The sequence below is a fragment of the Rhinoderma darwinii genome, chromosome 5, assembly GCF_050947455.1.
Source record: "Rhinoderma darwinii isolate aRhiDar2 chromosome 5, aRhiDar2.hap1, whole genome shotgun sequence".
Classification (NCBI taxonomy): domain Eukaryota; kingdom Metazoa; phylum Chordata; class Amphibia; order Anura; family Rhinodermatidae; genus Rhinoderma; species Rhinoderma darwinii.
The window spans coordinates 72,981,871-73,002,223 of NC_134691.1; the positions used below are offsets into that span (position 1 = coordinate 72,981,871).

General features: G+C 39.1%; 1 protein-coding gene across 3 annotated transcripts in view; it reads left to right on the plus strand.

Moving 5' to 3' along the window:
- The window catches only part of C5H8orf34 (chromosome 5 C8orf34 homolog), a 392,453-nt gene that overhangs the window by 93,077 nt on the left and 279,023 nt on the right, over positions 1 to 20,353 (plus strand). For all 3 annotated transcript variants that reach the window (XM_075828255.1, XM_075828257.1, XM_075828256.1), the window contains exons 2-3: positions 4,020 to 4,164; positions 10,833 to 10,964. In XM_075828255.1, the coding sequence (XP_075684370.1) occupies positions 4,020 to 4,164; positions 10,833 to 10,964 (277 nt within the window). The remainder of the gene's footprint in view (positions 1 to 4,019; positions 4,165 to 10,832; positions 10,965 to 20,353) is intronic.

Genomic DNA, 20,353 nt, shown 5'->3' on the forward strand with positions numbered 1-20,353 from the left:
TTACATTAGACTTTGCAAATATTGAAATTATGCAGTGTTGTTACACTGTCATTGATTATAATGTTCTTACTGAGGTAATCTGTATTACTGCTGTGTGTTTTATTTGGACTGCTTTTCTTCTAATGTTTTCCTGAAACATTATAGAGGTCCAAAGGAAAAAGCAATCTCTTATTATCACAATATCATAGAGTCCATTTGGGTCGACAACTGTCCATAGTGAAATATATGTATGATTAAAGAACAATTAGTGATATATTTGTTTTACTTTTTCTCTCATTTATCTATACATATGTTGATTCACATTCTGAATTTAAATACAAGAAGGTCATTTTGTGTTAATTACAATTGAATTGCTAGGAATGCTGATGTGGCTGATGTGTCGGGTAATGATACTCGGCTTCATCACTATTTGTTTTCTTTTGCATACTTCAGCATGTATTGCATCTATGTCAGCTTTAATCAGAGAATTTATAACTCTCACGTGTAAGCCGTTAAAAGAGCAGAAATGTTATTCTAGCGCATTCTGCATCTATATGGTATCATGGCTAACACACTTGGTGCTGCAGTGATCTTTTATTTTATTCTGTATAATAAATATCATCCTTGTATATAACTGCCATTATCCCTATATATAACACCCATCATCTCTGTATATAACCCCCATCATTCCTGTACATAACCAGCCATCATCCCTGTATATAACCACCATCATCCATTGCCAACTGATTATGGCTAAACTACAGGACTGGCAGGAGCGGAGTCTAAGGGATAGCTAGGGATTCACCCGTTAACCTCCGTATGGAGATTAAATTTGGCCGCTAGAATCTCTAGGTCACCATGCCCAAAGTAATCTCCATCGGCAATGGCAAGGTACAACAGTAGTATATAGATGCTAGGTCTGGACTAAGGAAAAGGTCAGGGCAGGCGGCAGACGTTCACTCACGGTTAGCAGATCCAGAGGGCAGGGCAGGAGACAGACAGTCATCACAGTGAACAGGCAAGCAGGGTCAGTCACAGATAATCCAACGTAAACTCAATAGATCAGTACTAGCAACCTAGACTAGAAACCTAATTGCTCCAGGCTAAACGCAATAAAGAGGTTACCTTAAGTTGCTTAAAGGGGTTGTCCGGGCATCTGCCATTTTTTCATACTGATGACTTATCCACAGGATAGGTCATCTATATATATGATCGGTGGGGTCCGATACCCGGAGTCTGCACCATTCAGCTGTTCCGGCTGCATCCGGGCTGGAAGCAGATGGCTCTGGTTACAGTATAGCGGCATAATTACCAATTGTAATATCTACTATAGCAAAATTGACAACATGATCATCTGTTGCACTAAAATGATTCGAACTATACAAAAATATGTCTGATTTTGTTGTTGCTACAGCTTTAATGTAATACCAAAAAAAAAAGGCCGCAGGGTCGGGTGGAATAGCTGTCAGCAGAACAATCCGCTAGCTAGAGTGTATGACCAGATTTATTGAGTAAAGGCACTTTTACAAGGGCAAAATATTGAGCATTCATATGAGCACTCATTCCCAATCATTGCCCTGTGTAAACAGGGCAACGATTATCCGATGAACAAGAATAACGCTTGGAAATGTATGGGGATGAACGATCGTAGTAACGACCTCTCGTCCCCATACATAACTGATCATTACTTCTTGTGAAAGTGGCAAACGAGTGGTGATTGACGAGCTGTCCTGTCGATATTCGCTCATTTTCACGGCCCATATCGGGCCGTGTGAAAGGACCTTTAGCCGTCCTGTACATTTCTACTTATTTTGAAAGCCTGGTATAAATGATGGTATAATGTTGACTTATCTGTGCAGATATTTACAAGAAGTAGTTGCTTTGCGACTAATCCATTTCAGGAGCCTATAGACAAAGATGTCCTTTTGTAAGATATTCATCAGCCAGTGTGAATATAGCGGAGAAAGGACCAGCACTATGCAGTATAAACACAAATTCTTCTATCAGTGCTTACTCCAGAGAAATACACCACATGCATATTATACAGTGGCGTCTACTGAACTAACTTTCGATGTTGATCCTGACCTGACATTGAGGATCAGGCGCCCATTCCCACCGTTCATAGGCATGGACCTCTAGATACTAATGAAAAATCTGGCCCTAATTACAACAGGGGGATGGTGAAGAACATATTGGCACACTCCCTGCATATATCTGTAAATGACCTCCAATAACTGATGTTCTAGAGTTTCTATATACTGTGTATATTATACTTTTGTAACTCTGAACTATAATATGGATTTATCTCTGGTATAACATTCTAATGAGGATTTAATATTACCGCTACTTTTTTACTTAAAAGATAATGATGTGTTTTTAAACTGCATCAAAGTCTACAGCCTTCAAAACATAATTACTTGTCTCTCCACGACGGCTCAATTGTGGTCATGTATAATTTCTGCATATAATGAAGGTGGATTGCAGAAGTTCAATATAACAAATCCTACATTCAGTCTCGACATTCATGATTAATTGAATGTGTATGCAAATCTGTACACTGCCACTGTCTCGTATGCAAAGCCTTTTAACGGTGTATTGTTATGTAAGAGCCATAATGAGGGTATTTAGCCACGGATTTGTATGCAGTTTTTTGGTTTTTTTTCTAAATACACAGTCATTTGGAGACAATTTTTAAAGCTTAAAGGGTTATTCCCAACATATAATTTTATGTCCAAGTGTCCTGGAGTGTAAATTTATTAATATCTCAAAATACCTTCTTCTTTTCCGATAAGCTTTCCTCATTGTGAGAGATATAGAGACTTGTTCAGCTTCCTTACAGATATGTTTTTTTTTGTGTTTTTAAGAACCTTTCTAATTGACTTTTATGAAAAAAATTTTTTTTTGCTTTTTACGATACAGCTTCTACGTATCCTGTATACATAAAAGCTTCATCGTTCTCTCTCAGCAGAATCCATCAGTTCTGCTGAACTGACGACTCAGCTGAGAGCGGGTCCTGCATGTCTCTGACACACGGGATCCACCTTATATCACCATAAGTTCATGAACTTAGATGTATCCAATATTAGATAGATCCTTTGTGTCAGAGAAATGCAAGACCCACTCTGAGCTGAGCCGTTCATCAGCTGAACTGACGGCTCAGCTGAGAGACAACGATACAGCTTCTATGCATACAGGATACATGGAGGCTGTATCGTAAAAAGTAAAAAACATTTTTTAATAAAAGTCAATTAGAAATGTTATTAAAAACATTGCTTTAATAAAAAAAAACATACAAAAGTGTACATAGCCTTTTATTTAAAACATCTCCAGTCAAAAATGGAAACTTGACTGTACCCCTGAATGCTTATGCTCAATAAGTGTGTGCAGTCCTTGTCATGTAAGCTCCATATTTTCTATTCTAGCCTTCTACTGCACCTTCAGGTTCTGAACCAGGAAGTAGCTGTCTGGATGCTATCATTGTCAGCCATATTATCTGTCATGGGGTTGATTTCCTCTGATACTCAATCACCCAGAGGGTTCTCCTCCTCCCTCTTTTAACTCTTCCGGTTTACTCGCTGTTTTCTCAAGTTTGACAGGAAAATTATAAAGTCTGTGCTATATTCTCTACATGAAAAAGCTGTTGGGTAGCTTATGACAAGTAAGACCATGCATACATTGTGGATGCTGCATTTCGGAAGAATATTTGTATTTGACACATATAAAGTCAACTTGGTACCATTTCAGAAAAATTACTTGTCATGTCAAATCTGTTATCATTGACTACAGTGATTAAAGTTATTGACCACGGATATCTTCTAATATTACTATAATATTAATGAAGCTACATATGGTTTATAAGCTGTTATGAAATGTTATGGTTATAATTATGTAAAAAAATATGTATATTTCTAAGTTCTTTTGGCAATGTGGAATATAAAAAAAACACAGGGACACGGTTTCCACAGACCATAGAAATTCTAGACTATGATTTGTATATTACTTTTACAGTCCCACTAATTTCCTATTGTTTTTGCCCCTAGGAGTTAATGACTAAGCTGATCACCGAGACACCAGACCAGCCAATTCCATTCTTAATTCATCATCTCCAATCCAAACTGGGAAATGTTCCCCCGCTTCCTAGGACATTGTCTGGATCAGCTGCTCTGTGGGCAGAAAGTGAATCTGGTGAGTTACTAGACCTTAGTCCAACAATTAGCACAAATAATTCAATTGTTTTAATAATTTGCTATTCACAAACAAACAAACAAAGAAGTTGACTTGTGGCTCTCCTAAAATATATAAACATTTTCTGGTCATGGGGCGGCTTTTTATACCGTATATGTATATGATCAGTGGTGGTCCGATAACCAGACCTTGCACCCATCAACTGTTCCGGCTGCTCCGACACCAGTAGTTATGCAGTATTCGGAGCCAGAAGCCGAAGACTCTGACCACTGTATAGTGGCCGTTCTGCAGCTCTGCTCATATTGAAGTAAATAGGAGCAGAGCTGGAGGAATCCCAGTACGGCCACTATACAGCATACGGAGCCTTCTGCTTCCGGCTCCGAATACTGTATAACTACTGGTGTCGGAGCAGCCCGAACACCCCCACCGATCATATACTGATGACCTATCCTGTGAATAGGTCATCAGTATACAAACCGCCCCATGACCAGAAAACCCCTTTAAGATTTCTCAAATTTGTAGGAGCCAAAAGGATATTTACCTCAAGGGCTAGTATTTTTTATGACTTCCTCCCAGGGTACTAGTTTAAGACATGTTAAAGTGGTTCTCTGAGCATTTTATATTGATGGACTATCCTTAGGATATGTGATCAGTATCAAATTGGTGGGGGTTCCGACTCCCTGGTTTTTCACAGTTTACAGTCACAGCGCCATACACAAATCGATAGCGGCTGTACCTTGATTGTACAGTAGTTTTGGTCCCATTGAAGTGAATGGAACTGAGCTGCAATCCAAGACAATTAATGTATCTTTATAGGAGTAAGAGTTTTGCTTTTCAAATACAGAGCTCTAAATCCCCTGTATAGAAATAAAGTAAATGATAAAATTCTAGCCACTGGTAGCCACCAATAGGAGGAGCTATGGAAATTGCTGCAAGCTGTTTTATTATTGCTTTTGATGTATCAACAGTATGCATTAAGCTCCTACGTTTTCCCTCGTGGCAGGCAGCCAGGGATTTGAAGTTTTGTTTCAGAAGAACGGAGCTCTGACCAATATAAAGAAATATCAAGAAATTCATCAAGGCAGAATTTTTGACCTCTTTCAATTTAAAAAAGACAAATTGGTGTAAAGTGGTGGACAATAACTTTAAACGCAGTCTATTTTTACAAAACATGACCAAACAGATATGATTTAATATGCAAAAAAAACAGCAAAGAAACAGGTGGCTTATACTTTTATTATTAAATATAAAGCGACTTTCATGTTTCACCATTTGGCCCCCATGCAATCCTGAATAATTTGAGCACATACACTTATATTATACGTATTTCTTATATTATGTACTACGTAGGTTGAATGTTCGCAGCCTACAGTAGTTGCCCTGCTAGGATACTGACAGTCATTGATCATCAGTTAAGGAGACTTCTGGCTGTAGAAAAGTTTTGATAATAATTCTCATCTGCTAGAAAGAAAACTGCTTCTAAAGTGCCATTCCCTGTAAGTCAATATCTTGCACCATAAGGACCTTAGAACATATCAGCTTACCAGAGAGATCAACTCAAGGCAGGTCGTTTACTCCCAACTTTTTGGATAGAAAGAGAGATGCCTAAAATATAAAAAAATGTCATGCATACCTTTAAAAAATCATCTGAACATTTGTTAAGGCCCGAATTGATTTAAATGATGAAGTAATGTAACTTTTGGGGTCTAATATGCAGTAAGGACCCAGCGAAACACTTTTTGTGCCAATAAAGAAAATGTATTAATTCAAAGCTATTTATTAGTTCAAAAAGTAGGACATTTAAGGAGCAAAGAAGGATAGGGGAATTTTGGTAAAAAGCAGGCACTGTCCTTCCAAAAGTTGGTAGGTATGCTGTTTTGGTCTTTTGGGCCTTGTAAAAAACACACAGACGGGTGTCAAGAGTTCTGTTTAACAACTGACACTAGATAGGCTTGCAGTTTTTTTGGGGGAAAACCGTAGGATCAGACAGATTGTTGGATCCTAGTCATCAGGGTATCTTTGGCAAATCCCCTTTGGCAAAATGAATGCCGATTGACAAGACATCTCGTCGACCGGCACTCGTTTTCTCCTTTCACAAGGAGCAATAATCAGTTATGTATGTGGACAAGCGATAGTTACAACAATTGTTTGTCCCAATACATTTCCATCATGTGGGCAGCACATCTCTCAGTTTACACAGGAAGAGGTGTTACCGACTAGCGACCATTTTATTGGCTACTTAAACGAGCATAACCGTCGATGAACGAGCCTTTGCACTGGGCAAAGATCAGATCGGAAAAAATCATTCATGTGAACCTTTGTTTGCTCGATCATTGGCCCGTGTAAAAGGGCCTTTAGACATTAAATTGTTGGCAGATTCTGTCAAAATCAGTGATATCTGCATAGAAAATTCGAATTTCTATGGCCAGTTCATGTAAATGGTTGAATTACGGATCCGTTTACTACTGATCCATAATACATCACCTGTATAATTTTATGCGCCCAGACTGTGTGTATAGTTCCAATTTTCACATACTGTATTATGATTGCTTTTAGAGGCAAATATGGAGGCACCATATGGTAATATGGACCAGTAGGAACACCATACAAGACTCCTCCTGAAGTGAGAGCATTTTAGAAGTAGTTTCAGAGCTGTTTCCAATTTTTTTCTCAGACATTCCGCCTTCCCTAAGGGTCATCAGTATTGCTGTGAGAGAGTACCATCAGAGTATTATCCGAAACCTAGCTAACTTGCTACTCTGCGTTGACGAGGCCCAATAGGTCAAAATAGATCTTTTCACAGGTGGCTGTCTCCTTAGTTAATACCCAAGTATTTTTCTAAGACTCCTACTGAAGAGAGATGTTTACTTAGATGGTAGATATGTAAATTTGCCGTTTTCTTGACTTTGGAGAAGAGCTGTTCTGCAAAGAATTCCTAAACAACAAAAAAAATTTAAGACCTTGAGTTCCTTTCTTCTGGCAGGTTGTTAAAAATTCTATTCAGACGTCTTAGTTATCTATTTCTGGGAAAGCCAGATGACGACAATATGTAGTCTTCATTACAGATTCCTTAGTGTAAAATACCTCAGTGTTTCAGAAGTCTCGAAAATACTCCGTGGCAAACCCTGATAGAGCAGCATTGGAGATAATTTTCTGAAATGTTTAACAGTTTGAAAGATGTTGATAACTGGATTTGTTTTTTTCATCTTAGGTGAATATATTATCACTGAAATCAATATATGGGTTCCTCAAAGTAACAAGTAATATCACAGAGTGGGAACTCTTTATAAAACATAATTTTTATTCATTATTCAGATTAAAATACTCTCCTTAAGGGTATGTGCACACACACTAATTACGTCCGTAATTGACGGACGTATTTCGGCCGCAAGTCCCGGACCGAACACAGTGCAAGGAGCCGGGCTCCTAGCATCATACTTTTGTACGACGCTAGGAGTCCCTGACTTGCTGCAGGACAACTGTCCCGTAGTATAATCATGCTTACAGTACGGGACAGTTGTCCTGCAGCGAGGCAGGGACTTCTAGCATGATGCTAGGAGCCCGGCTCCTTGCACTGTGTTCGGTCCGGGACTTGCGGCCGAAATACGTCCGTCATTTACGGACGTAATTAGTGTGTGTGCACATACCCTAATTCTTTTGAATACAAATACCCCTGACACAACCAGGGTTGAATCAAATAAAGAATAAACAATAATCACCTGCAGTATCCAGAAAATGATATCTAGATGGCGCAGTACCATACGCCACCTATTACAAACTCCAGGGAAACAAAAATTTATATCACACACAATTAGTGTAATGTCTAAGCACCAAATATTGCATACAATTACCCCAACATGGACCCTTCATAACCGTCCCAATGTGTTTCCCCAACCCAGTTAGTTCATCAGGGGACAATATTGGACAATTTGTGTGTAATTGGAGTCCTATAAAGGTATAGATACTTATATTATAAATATTTTATCGGCACATTTGTGCCAGATTACACTCGGCTGAGGAAGAAACAGGTGGAGGAAGATAGTCCATTTTACAAGGCATGCTGGTTTGTGGACGCTGTAGATGGAGTCTTGGCATCCCACATGGTCTGTGATGACTTCCTGGGGAGGCTTTGTGCAAACAGCGCAGGACTGCTGTGATTTATATAAGCAGTTCAGAAATTCCAGGGGTATTTGTATTCAAAAGAATTACCTAGAGTATTTTAATCTGAATTTTGAATAAAGGTTATGTTTTATGAAGAGTTCCCTCATCTTAGGTGGAGCTTTACTCAACTCTACTATATATTCTAGTATAGACCGTGTACTTTGGCTTTGTGTAAAAATGATTATTACTGTATGTTATCTGTAGGAAACCATGAGGAAGCAGCTTATCCATTACTTGACCGGGGACCAGAGGCAGAATTGCCCTTTTGTTTTGTTCGTGAATTGATAGATTTTTGTACTCTTATACATATTGTCATTTAACTGGTTTTCCAATCCAGGTGCACTTTAAATGTTCAGTTTCGGCTCTCCATTAAGTAGAAAATAGAATAAATGACGACAGTGGTACATGGTCATGGTCAGTTTATATCTATTCATGCTGCATTGCCAGCATTTACTATGCAAATTGAATTTAGTAAATTAAATAACTTGAATGTGCTTACATAGCCGGCTGAAAACTTTTATGTTAAGCAATTACGCAAACTGAATGTCCTTACATGAGAAAAAGATGTTTCAAAGAAATGTACAGTGTCTAAAGTAATATGAGTATATAAATGACCCATATTCATGGATACTGTATTTATTGCAAAGCTATGTCTCTGATCACTGGGCGATTCCTACTGGCTGGAAATACACAAGTAATCTGCCAGTGGATATTAGAATAAAATCATCATTTAATATATGTACTCTAAGCATTAGGCCATTTCCTCAAGTAGGCCTGTGGTGCATCACAAGTGACAACAATGATATAGGATAGAATAAAAAAAGAGACATAGCTTTGTAAAATCTAACAAGTATAATACATACCGGTAGTTAGGAAAATAAATACAAAGTTCCCACGCCCATAACCTCTATTTATCGATTTGTTTCTAGATCTTCTACTATGACGCAGATATACTACTGCTGTCTAGAATTCAGACAGCTAAAAATTAGACGAGATGCTCCTAATTTATCACAGTGACTGATGTTAGATGATAAATTTGGCGCACCTTTAGACACAGCTATCTAACTTTATACCAACTCTTGGTTGGCCTGCTCTAGACCACTTTTTTGTGCCCAAATTTTGGCATCTTTAGCCACACCCTCTTTCTTGCCAAGCCATGACCCTATGGCAAATGAGACGCAATTACCTGATCTCTTTGGCGCATTATATTAATACATGTGTCTAAAATTATTTGTGCAAAAAAGAAGGGGCAACTTATGCCAGGATTCTGACGCAGCACCAATAGTATATTGGGCTGCTGGAGATGTACGTTAATACTTTTGAAGAAGCCATCAGAAATTAAAATGTATTTATAATTTTGTTAAAGTAGTTTCCGACCCTGATAACACTTTTTGCTGGAAGGGTCCCCCAAAAATAAGCTGATCACAAGGTGTCCTTGTGAGACCCCGAGTGTTCAGCTGTAATCTGAATGGAAATCCAGCAACAAGTGTTCAATTTCCCTGCAGCGCCACCATAGGGGAAATAGAGTATTACACATTTCCCATTGAAATCAATCTGCTTGTCCGTGTACTGCCTGGACAGGCCTGGTCCTGCAACCGATATCTGCTCCAGTAATAGAAGAGGGTCCTAAATAGACGACCCCATCTTTTCTTTTACTCAAAATGCCCTAATTGCATATTTAATCAAGCAATGAATGACGGGTAATTTATTGAGAAAGGTTGAACTTGATTTTCAACCTATGTAACTATGGAAGTATATCAAATCCCAATTTTATATCCATGACTTCCTTTATTAGCCTCCAATATTAATAATTTGTCTTGACTTTGTGACACTTTTATCTTGTTGAGATAAATAAATCTTATGTGCTTGGTCTTTAAGAAGGAGGTGCAGTGCTGTTATGCAAGCTCATTAATTTCTCCAATGACCGTCCATTTGTAGACTTGTTTGTGTATTTTCCATAAAAATGTAAACTTTTTTTAAAGCTATAATAACATATTTTAGCACTTGACATTAAGGGTATGTTCACACAAGGTCAATACGTCCGTAATTGACGGACGTATTTCGGCCGCAAGTACCGGACCGAACACAGTGCAGGGAGCCGGGCTCCTAGCATCATAGTTATGTACGACGCTAGGGGTCCCTGCCTCGCTGCCGGACAACTGTCTCGTACTGAAAATATGATTACAGTACGGGACAGTAGTTCACGGAGAGGCAGGGACTCCTAGCGTCGTACATCACTATGATGCTAGGAGCCCGGCTCCCTGCAGTGTGTTCGGTCCGGTACCTGCGGCCGAAATACGTCCGTCAATTACGGACGTAATGACCTCGTGTGAACATACCCTAACAATCAATGAATCTCCGGTTCTCCTTTATCCATGGGACACTGATAACGGCTATACCTTACTAGATATGAAGCCTAATGACGGTCGCCTTCATCTTATTGACCCTGTTTACAGACATTGCTATGCCTGACATGCACAACTCTCAATGCTTTTTATTCCCCACAGAGTACAAAGGGATGAGGAGGGATTTCAGGAGCTATGACAAACCCTGGCAAGTGAATGCAAAGAAGCCAAAAAAGTCAAAGAGTGATCTGGCAGTTTGCAATATTTCACCTCCTTCTCCCGAATCCAAATCTTGTAAGTTTTAAATAAAAGTTTCTACTGTGCCTGTCTCTGCTTCAGCACTGTCATTATCTTTTCTAATAGAGTCCACTGGATATCCTGCTGTTTTAATACATAGCTCCTACTTGGAGTAATTTCAATTGTAGTAGTGAAATATATATATAAAACTACAGAACATAGTAACGGCACCAGGACTTCAGAGTAGATGAAACAGGATGGATTTATTCACCTCAAGTGAGCGACATTTCGGTTCGTCACGGAACCTTTCTCAAGCTACTACATACTACACACAATGCCAAGTATAAATAGGAAGTACATACAGCAATTATTCAAAATCTAATTCATGTAAAAAAACAGTTGTATAAACATAAATTCCATCACATGTCAAAAGACAAATATTTAAAGTGCACTATTTCCATAATAAATACATATACCCTTCTCACAATATATGTGAACATACCTTATAAAGTGATGCATAGTAATTTAATGGCAATTTAGGCTAAATCGGAGCAGGGCAGAGGCCAATCAAATTCAATATATAAACAAAAGATTTGTACAGTACCAGTCCCACATGCATCCTGAGTCCAGCGTCCACGCGCATCTACTGCACATGTTCAAAGATGGCGTCCAAACCTGAAGTTCGGTCAAGTGGAAAGCAAATGCCAGAGAAGTCGCTATTGCGCATGCGCACACACGGAACTTGCGTTCCAGTCGTTGTGGGCAGGCGTGGGCTGCAGAACTGATACAAATATGATATTTAGATAGAAGAGGAGATTTTTAAAGAATGGGAATGAAGCTACAAACAAGCCTTGTCCAGTACTGCATCAGATAGATGCTGTAAAATGACATGGACTACGAGAGCTAACACTTAAATCACCATAACAATAAGGTGGACCATATGTATACGGAATGATCTCATTTATTCAATTTAAAGGATATAGATACGCTCACTATCAAATTTAAATGGGCTTTCAAAATTAAGATTTTGGAACGAAAAGTTCTAGGTAGGGACTCGCAAGTGTGGGGATCCGTGACGTGGATTGCGAGCTTGCGTTTTTTTGGCCAAAACAACAACTAATACCCCATGTTTTTTCATGGTTACTTACATTGTACATACTTTTTTTCAGGACGCGCCCGGGTCTTATGATGCTGGGATAGCCTGGTGTGCGGATGTTTGGCACTGCATGCAGGGCAGCCCGCTCTCTTACAGTATGGGCGTTATAAATAGGCTGCTATTCGGCGATATATGCTGTGCCTCACTATCCAAACACTATGCCTCCATGTTTTACACTCTACACTCACTTTTTTTGTTTCACTCACAGCCCTGATTTCTACACACCACATTTAGTCATGTCCCCTATACCTCACATGTGCACTATACACAGTACTTTATTATTTATTTATTTATTATTATTACACATTTACTTCCATGCCCAACACACCACTCCCCTCAAGGTTAGTGGGAGTGGCTATCATTATTTAAACACACCTGGGCACTTCCCATCAACAGCATTCTCTGACCTGGTTGCGTCCTGTTTGGAACGGGTATTTTACCCACCACCTAATCTGTGAGTATGGCCTTTTCTGTGGTTTTAATTACATTCTATGTCCCATTTTTTTGTATATGATATTTAGATAGAAGAGGAGATTTTTAAAGAATGGGAATGAAGCTACAAACAAGCCTTGTCCAGTACTGCATCAGATAGATGCTGTAAAATGACATGGACTACGAGAGCTAACACTTAAATCACCATAACAATAAGGTGGACCATATGTATACGGAATGATCTCATTTATTCAATTTAAAGGATATAGATACGCTCACTATCAAATTTAAATGGGCTTTCAAAATTACTGGGAATAATCTCATCGCCACTTGGGATGTCTTGATAGACCCACACCCATGACCTAAAGGGATAGACGTACTCAAAGTACTGTCAGTAAGCATGATAAATTTTGATAGGGAAAGAGGTAAATTTACATTCAGATTGCATGTGGAGAATGATTTAGATAAAGAAAAAATTCTATTATGTAATTCATAGCCATTTTATACCATATTTCTATATTTTAGAACAATCAGTAGATATCTATTATTACTTGGATCTTTACGACGTAGAAAAGATGGGCCTCTGCTACCCTCCAACAGCCATCAAATTGCTCTACAAAAATAATGTGTATCGAAAAAAAAAATACAAAAAGGAAGAGGTTAATATACAGTATTTATAAGCAAAAATACAGTAAACATGACGAAAAAAATAAGAAAAAGTGCATTAAGACAAAGGTCCAGATTAGACCCAAAGACACACATGTACATAAGCTAACTATACCATCGAGGAAATCTAACACCGGCACCACCAATGACCAAAGCAAGTTGCCCCCCGCTGCTCTAAATATGTGGACCATATGGATATACCACATTTAGCCCCTTGGGAGACATAGTTTCCAGCCTATATATCCATTCCAACTCCTTTCTTTAAAGGGCCAACTCTCTATCGCCACCATGTCTCATTAGGGGTACTGAAGCAATGATTCTAAACTTTAGTTGTGACACCCTATGTCTATTCTCCAAAAAATGCCTTGACACTGGTAAATCCCGTCTCTTTGTATTTATATTGGATCTAGGATTTCTCATCCTGAGAGTCACTTCTGTTGTGGTCTCACAGACCACAAGGGCAGCTCAACAAGTAAATGGAAAATGATGTCTGACATGTGAAAAAAACCTTTAATATTCATTAATCTGCCAGTTTGTGGATGGTTAAAGGTGCTACCTTTAATCCTATTATTACAGACATTACACCCTAGACATGGATAACAACACAGTTTTGGAGGAGCCAAAAAAGTTTTGTCTCTTACGTTTTGACCCAATGTCAGCCTTAACTACATGATCTTTGATTGTTTTACCCCTTCCATAGGCCATCATGGGTTTCTCTTGGAATTCAACAATTTTAGGGAAAGCCCTACCCAATACATTATTCCAATCCTTTCTCAAAATGCCACTAATTTGTGGACTTCTTACGGAGAAGGTAGAGATGAAGGGTAAACGTGTCTTCCTTTTCTTTATATTCCCACGTAATAGGACATGTCTATCCAGCATCTGTACTTTTCGTTTATTTATCTCAAGAATATTTTTGGGATACCCTCTATCAACGAATTTTAAGCACATTTGATCAAGCCGTGAGGATAGCTTGTCCTCTTGACTCACTACCCTCTCATGGTCATGGGTGTGGGTCTATCAAGACATCCCAAGTGGCGATGAGATTATTCCCAGTAATTTTGAAAGCCCATTTAAATTTGAGTGTGAGCGTATCTATATCCTTTTTATTGAATAAATGAGATCATTCCGTATACATATGGTCCACCTTATTGTTATGGTGATTTAAGTGTTAGCTCTCGTAGTCCATGTCATTTTACAGTATCTATCTGATGCAGTACTGGACAAGGCTTGTTTGTAGCTTCATTCCCATTGTTTAAAAATCTCTTCTTCTATCTAAATATCATATTTGTATCAGTTCTGTAGCCCACACCTGCCCACAACGACTGGAACGCAAGTTCCATGTGTGCGCATGCGCAATAGCGACTTCTCTGGCATTTGCGTTCCACTTGACCGAACTTCTGGTTTGGACGCCATCTTTGAACATGCGCAGTAGATGTGTGCGGACGCTGGACTCAGGATGCATGTGGGACTGGTACTGTACAAATCTTTTATTCTATAAGAACTATGTTTATATATTGAATTTGATTGGCCTCTGCCCTTCTCCGATTTAGCCTAAATTGCTAATTAAATCACTATGCATCACTTTATGAGGTATGTTCACATATATTGTGGGAAGCGTATATGTATTTATTATGGAAATAGTGCACTTTAAATATTTGTCTTTTGACGTGATGGAATTTGTTTTTATCTATTGTACATTAATTAGATTTTGAATAATTGCTGTATGTACTTCCTATTTATACTTGGCATTGTGTGTAGTATGTAGTAGCTTGAGAAAGGTTCTGTGACGAACCGAAATGTCGCTCACTTGAGGTGAATAAATCCACCCTGTTTCACCTACTCTGAAGTCCTGGTGCCGTTCTCTGTTCTGTTTTTTTATTATTATCTATCTATCTATCTATCTATCTATCTATCTATCTATCTATCTATCTATCTATCTATCTATCTATCTATCTATCTATCTATCTATCTATCTATCTACTATTTCTTAATACATGTTAAGAAGTGTTTTTCCAGTTTTAATAGGATTTTCTTACAATGAGCATGCCTGATTGGTGGGAATCTGACATCCATGCCTAAAATTAAGGGGTCATGGCACTCTGTAAAGTAACTCCACTTCCGACCCGTTTGTTGAAAACCCATAAAACAGCCTACTCACTCGAATGTGCTTGTGTTGCAAATCTAAACACAGCGCCTGGTCCTTAGCGGCATCAGTGCTGATTGGTCAGCCTCAGACAATGTAGGGGCACGCCCTCTTGACACAGGGAATGTTAACACCCAGTTGTCAAATTATTAATACATTTCCAGGAGGAATAACAGAGGCATAACACAACAAAGAGATCTAACAAAGTGTGCTCTAGAATTGTATTTTTTGTTTTTTTTTAAGAACAGATGTATGTACTATAACAGACATGTAGGGTGAGCTGACAGTTCCTCTGTAATAACGCTATAACAATGCAATGTATTAAAGGGGTAAGCCAACTTATTGAACTGCAGTAAACTTGTTTTCTTTTACCCAATAAATAAGTTATGTTTATGTTAATATAAGTATAATTTTATACGCAATTGAGAAGGTGGTAAGTAATGTGGTAAGACCAAGGTGTTTCTTAATGTAACCTTGTAATAATTGTGTCCTTCATGTTTGTACCCCTTATTATTTCATGAAGTATCAAAACAGCTGATCATTATTTCTTCTTGGATTGTAGAAACTGAGACATGATAGCACTTGACACTTCTAATCTCTTGTATCTTGTGACTGCTGTTCTTTTGACTCCCGATACAGCACTAAATCTGACAACCCAATAAAGAAAACTGTCAGTTTCAGATGTAAAATATACGTGCAGTGATCGCTTCTGAAGAAATGAGCCGTGCTGTACATTATTATGTCATACTTGCAGCTCAAAAACAAAGATATAGTATAAGGAATGCTATAGATGTATAAAGCTTATTTCTACAGGGGAATGGCAATTATAGCATTTCCATTGACTAATGTAAAAGTCCTGAAGTGCAAAGAATGTGCAAAGAATGAGATGTTTGGTATTCTCATATGACCAGCTACACTGATGGATTGTAACATCCAAAACTGAATATGTGGAGAGGAGGCATGAGCCCAAATGTTTGGATGTCGTAAAGTAGGGTCGCTCTGGACCCCTCTATAAACCAAAGCTGAGAGCTGGTTCTAAACAGAGTTTGTCACTCTGGTGGACCAGTCGGTCCAAATATTGTTGGCCTATGCTTGGGAAATGTATGGCTGGCCGCAGCTTCCCCCAACTTAGATGTGATCGTTATTATTTTTGGATCCTGCATGTCTCTGACAAGCTTTCACCGGAGCCGTCAGTGCAGCTAACCTGATGGAATCTGCTTTGACGGAAGGATACAGCTTCTATGATGTACAGTGAAGGAAATAAGTATTTGATCCCTTGCTGATTTTGTAAATTTGCCCACTGTCAAAGACATGAACAGTCTAGAATTTTTAGGCTAGGTTAATTTTACCAGTGAGAGATAGATTATATAAAAAAAAAACAGAAAATCACATAGTCAAAATTATATATATTTATTTGCATTTTGCACAGAGAAATAAGTATTTGATCCCTTTGGCAAACAAGACTTAATACTTGGTGGCAAAACCCTTGTTGGCAAGCACAGCAGTCAGACGTGTTTTGTAGTTGATGATGAGGTTTGCACACATGTTAGATGGAATTTTGGCCCACTCCTCTTTGCAGATCATCTGTAAAACATTACGATTTCGAGGCTTGGCAACTCGGATCTTCAGCTCCCTCCATAAGTTTTCGATGGGATTAAGGTCTGGAGACTGGCTAGGCCACTCCATGATCTTAATGTGCTTCTTTTTGAGCCACTCCTTTGTTGCCTTGGCTGTATGTTTCGGGTCATTGTCGTGCTGGAAGACCCAGCCACGAGCCATTTTTAATATCCTGGTGGAGGGAAGGAGGTTGTCACTCAGGATTTGACGGTACATGGCTCCATCCATTCTCCCATTGATGCGGTGAAGTAGTCCTGTGCCCTTAGCAGAGAAACACCCCCAAAACATAATGTTTCCACCTCCATGCTTGACAGTGGGGACGGTGTTCTTTGGGTCATAGGCAGCATTTCTCTTCCTCCAAACACGGCGAGTTGAGTTAATGCCAAAGAGCTCAATTTTAGTCTCATCTGACCACAGCACCTTCTCCCAATCACTCTCAGAATCATCCAGCTGTTCATTTGCAAACTTCAGACGGGCCTGTACATGTGCCTTCTTGAGCAGGGGGACCTTGCGGGCACTGCAGGATTTTAATCCATTACGGCGTAATGTGTTACCAATGGTTTTCTTGGTGACTGTGGTCCCAGCTGCCTTTTGATCATTAACAAGTTCCCCCTGTGTAGTTTTCGGCTGAGCTCTCACCTTTCTCAGGATCAAGGATACCCCACGAGGTGAGATTTTGCATGGAGCCCCAGATCGATGTCGATTGACAGTCATTTTGTATGTCTTCCATTTTCTTACTATTGCACCAACAGTTGTCTCCTTCTCACTCAGCGTCTTACTTATGGTTTTGTAGCCCATTCCAGCCTTGTGCAGGTCTATGATCTTGTCCCTGACATCCTTAGAAAGCTCTTTGGTCTTGCCCATGTTGTAGAGGTTAGAGTCAGACTGATTAATTGAGTGTGTGGACAGGAGTCTTTTATACAGGTGACCATTTAAGACAGCTGTCTTTAATGCAGGCACCAAGTTGATTTGGAGCGTGTAACTGGTCTGGAGGAGGCTGAACTCTTAATGGTTGGTAGGGGATCAAATACTTATTTCTCTGTGCACAATGCAAATAAATATATATAATTTTGACAATGTGATTTTCAGTTTTTTTTTAAATATAATCTATCTCTCACTGGTAAAATTAACCTAGCCTAAAAATTCTAGACTGTTCATGTCTTTGACAGTGGGCAAACTTACAAAATCAGCAAGGGATCAAATACTTATTTCCTTCACTGTATACAGGATACATAGATGCTGTATCTTAAAAAGTAAAAACATTTTTTAATAAATGTCAATGTTAAAGTTGTTTTTAAATTATCGATGATTTATTTAAAATAATTTGATTCTGAGGTGTAAATAGCCTTTAAATGACCCTGGGAAACCTTATCTGGAAAACATTCCGTAAATGAAAATGCAAATAAAAGTCATAGAAGTGCAAATATGAAATGTTGGATTTTTTTTTATACACCACAGCAAATATGTAATCATACTAAGGGGAAGGAGTATGGTGTATTCTTTGCTAGTTGCTATTACTCAAACGAAACAATATATTTTTTTTTTGTCGTTTGGGCTAAGGCCAGGACCACACACACAGTATTTGGTGCAGTTTTTGGCTCCGTTTTTTTTAGCCAAAGCTAGAAGTGGATCGAACAGGAAGGCAAGGTATAAAGAAAAGACTAAGGGTATGTTCACACGCAGTCGAAAACAGCTCCTGATTTTCAGACGTTTTTGTAGCAACTCGTGTTTTTCGCGGCATATTTTACGGCCGTTTTTGGAGCTGTTTTTCAATGGAGTCAATGAAAAACACCTCCAAAACCATCCCAAGAATTGGCATGCCCCTCTTTTTCGCGGGCGTCTTTTTACGCGCCGTATTTTGACAGCGACGCGTAAAATTAAGCCTCGTGGGAACAGAACACCGTAAAACTCATTGAAAGCACTGGGCAGATGTTTGTAGGTATAATGGAGCCGTTTTTTAAGACGTAATTCGAGGCGTAAAACGCCCGAATTACGTCTGAAAACACTGCGTGTGAACATACCCTAATACATCTCTTTTCTTTTGTGTCTACTCCTGTATTTAGTTAAATTAAACAGAACCAAAAACTGCATCAAAACTGTGTGTGTGTGATCCGGCCTAACAGGGTAGTGGGCCTGTCCCCATATTAAACAGGACTTCTTAGTAGGATGGCAGATCCACATTAAGAAAAAAAGTTTTTTTATAAGAGGCTAAAATAATAAAGCCATATGTGACAAACAAAGGCTGAAAGGCTTATTCCTATCTTAAACATTTATGGCATATCCACGGGATATGCCATAAATGCAGATCCCAGTTCTGTGCGGCCGTCTCACCAGGCGTTTTTGTGTTGCGGGTCAGACGAACACCCCTTTCTCAACATGGGTGTGATCCCCGAGCTAGGACCAACACTTATCAGACATTTATGGCATATCCCGTGGATATGCCATAAATGTCTGAGATGGGAATAAGCTTGGTTATTATGGGCAACTTTACTATTTACCCACAAAACTCATAATAAATAATTAGCCAAATTTTTGGTTTTGAGTATATCCGCTGCGGCGTGACCACACCTTGACATGCTGGATTCCTATGCTAATAATACACTGGACGGCTTATGTGATTATCCCCACGGCCCTAGAACACTGTTGTGCATAAGTCCTGACTGGGAGCAAATTGAAAGAACTTTTTCTTTTTTTTTTAAATAATTTTTTATTCATACAGAAAGTACAAAAAAGTAAAATTGCTAATAACTCCACATTCCATCCACCCCCCCCCCCCAAAAAAAAAACGGTCTTTGCTTTTGTTTCCCAGATCTAAATGGACAAAATGATAGTATAAAGTGTGGATTCATATTTGCTGAACCTTTCAGAATACATACATCCCAACTTTTGAATCTTAAATAATTTAAAGAGGCTCTGTCACCAGATTTTGCAACCCCTATCTGCTATTGCAGCAGATAGGCGCTGCAATGTAGATTACAGTAACGTTTTTATTTTTAAAAAGTTATGACCATTTTTGTAGTTATGCAAATGAGGCTTGCAAAAGTCCAAGTGGGTGTGTTTAAAAGTAAAAGTCCAAGTGGGCGTGTATTAAGTGCGTACATCGGGGCGATTTTAATACTTTTACTAGCTGGGCGCTCTGACGAGAAGTATCATCCACTTCTCTTCAGAACGCCCAGCTTCTGGCAGTGCAGACACAGCCGTGTTCTCGAGAGATCACGCTGTGACGTCACTCACAGGTCCTGCATCGTGTCAGACGAGCGAGGACACATCGGCACCAGAGGCTACAGATGATTCTGCAGCAGCATCGGCGTTAGCAGGTAAGTCGATGTAGCTACTTACCTGCAAACTCTGATGCTGCTGCAGAATCAACTGTAGCTTCTGGTGCCGATGTGTCCTCGCTCGTCTGACAGGATGCAGGACCTGTGAGTG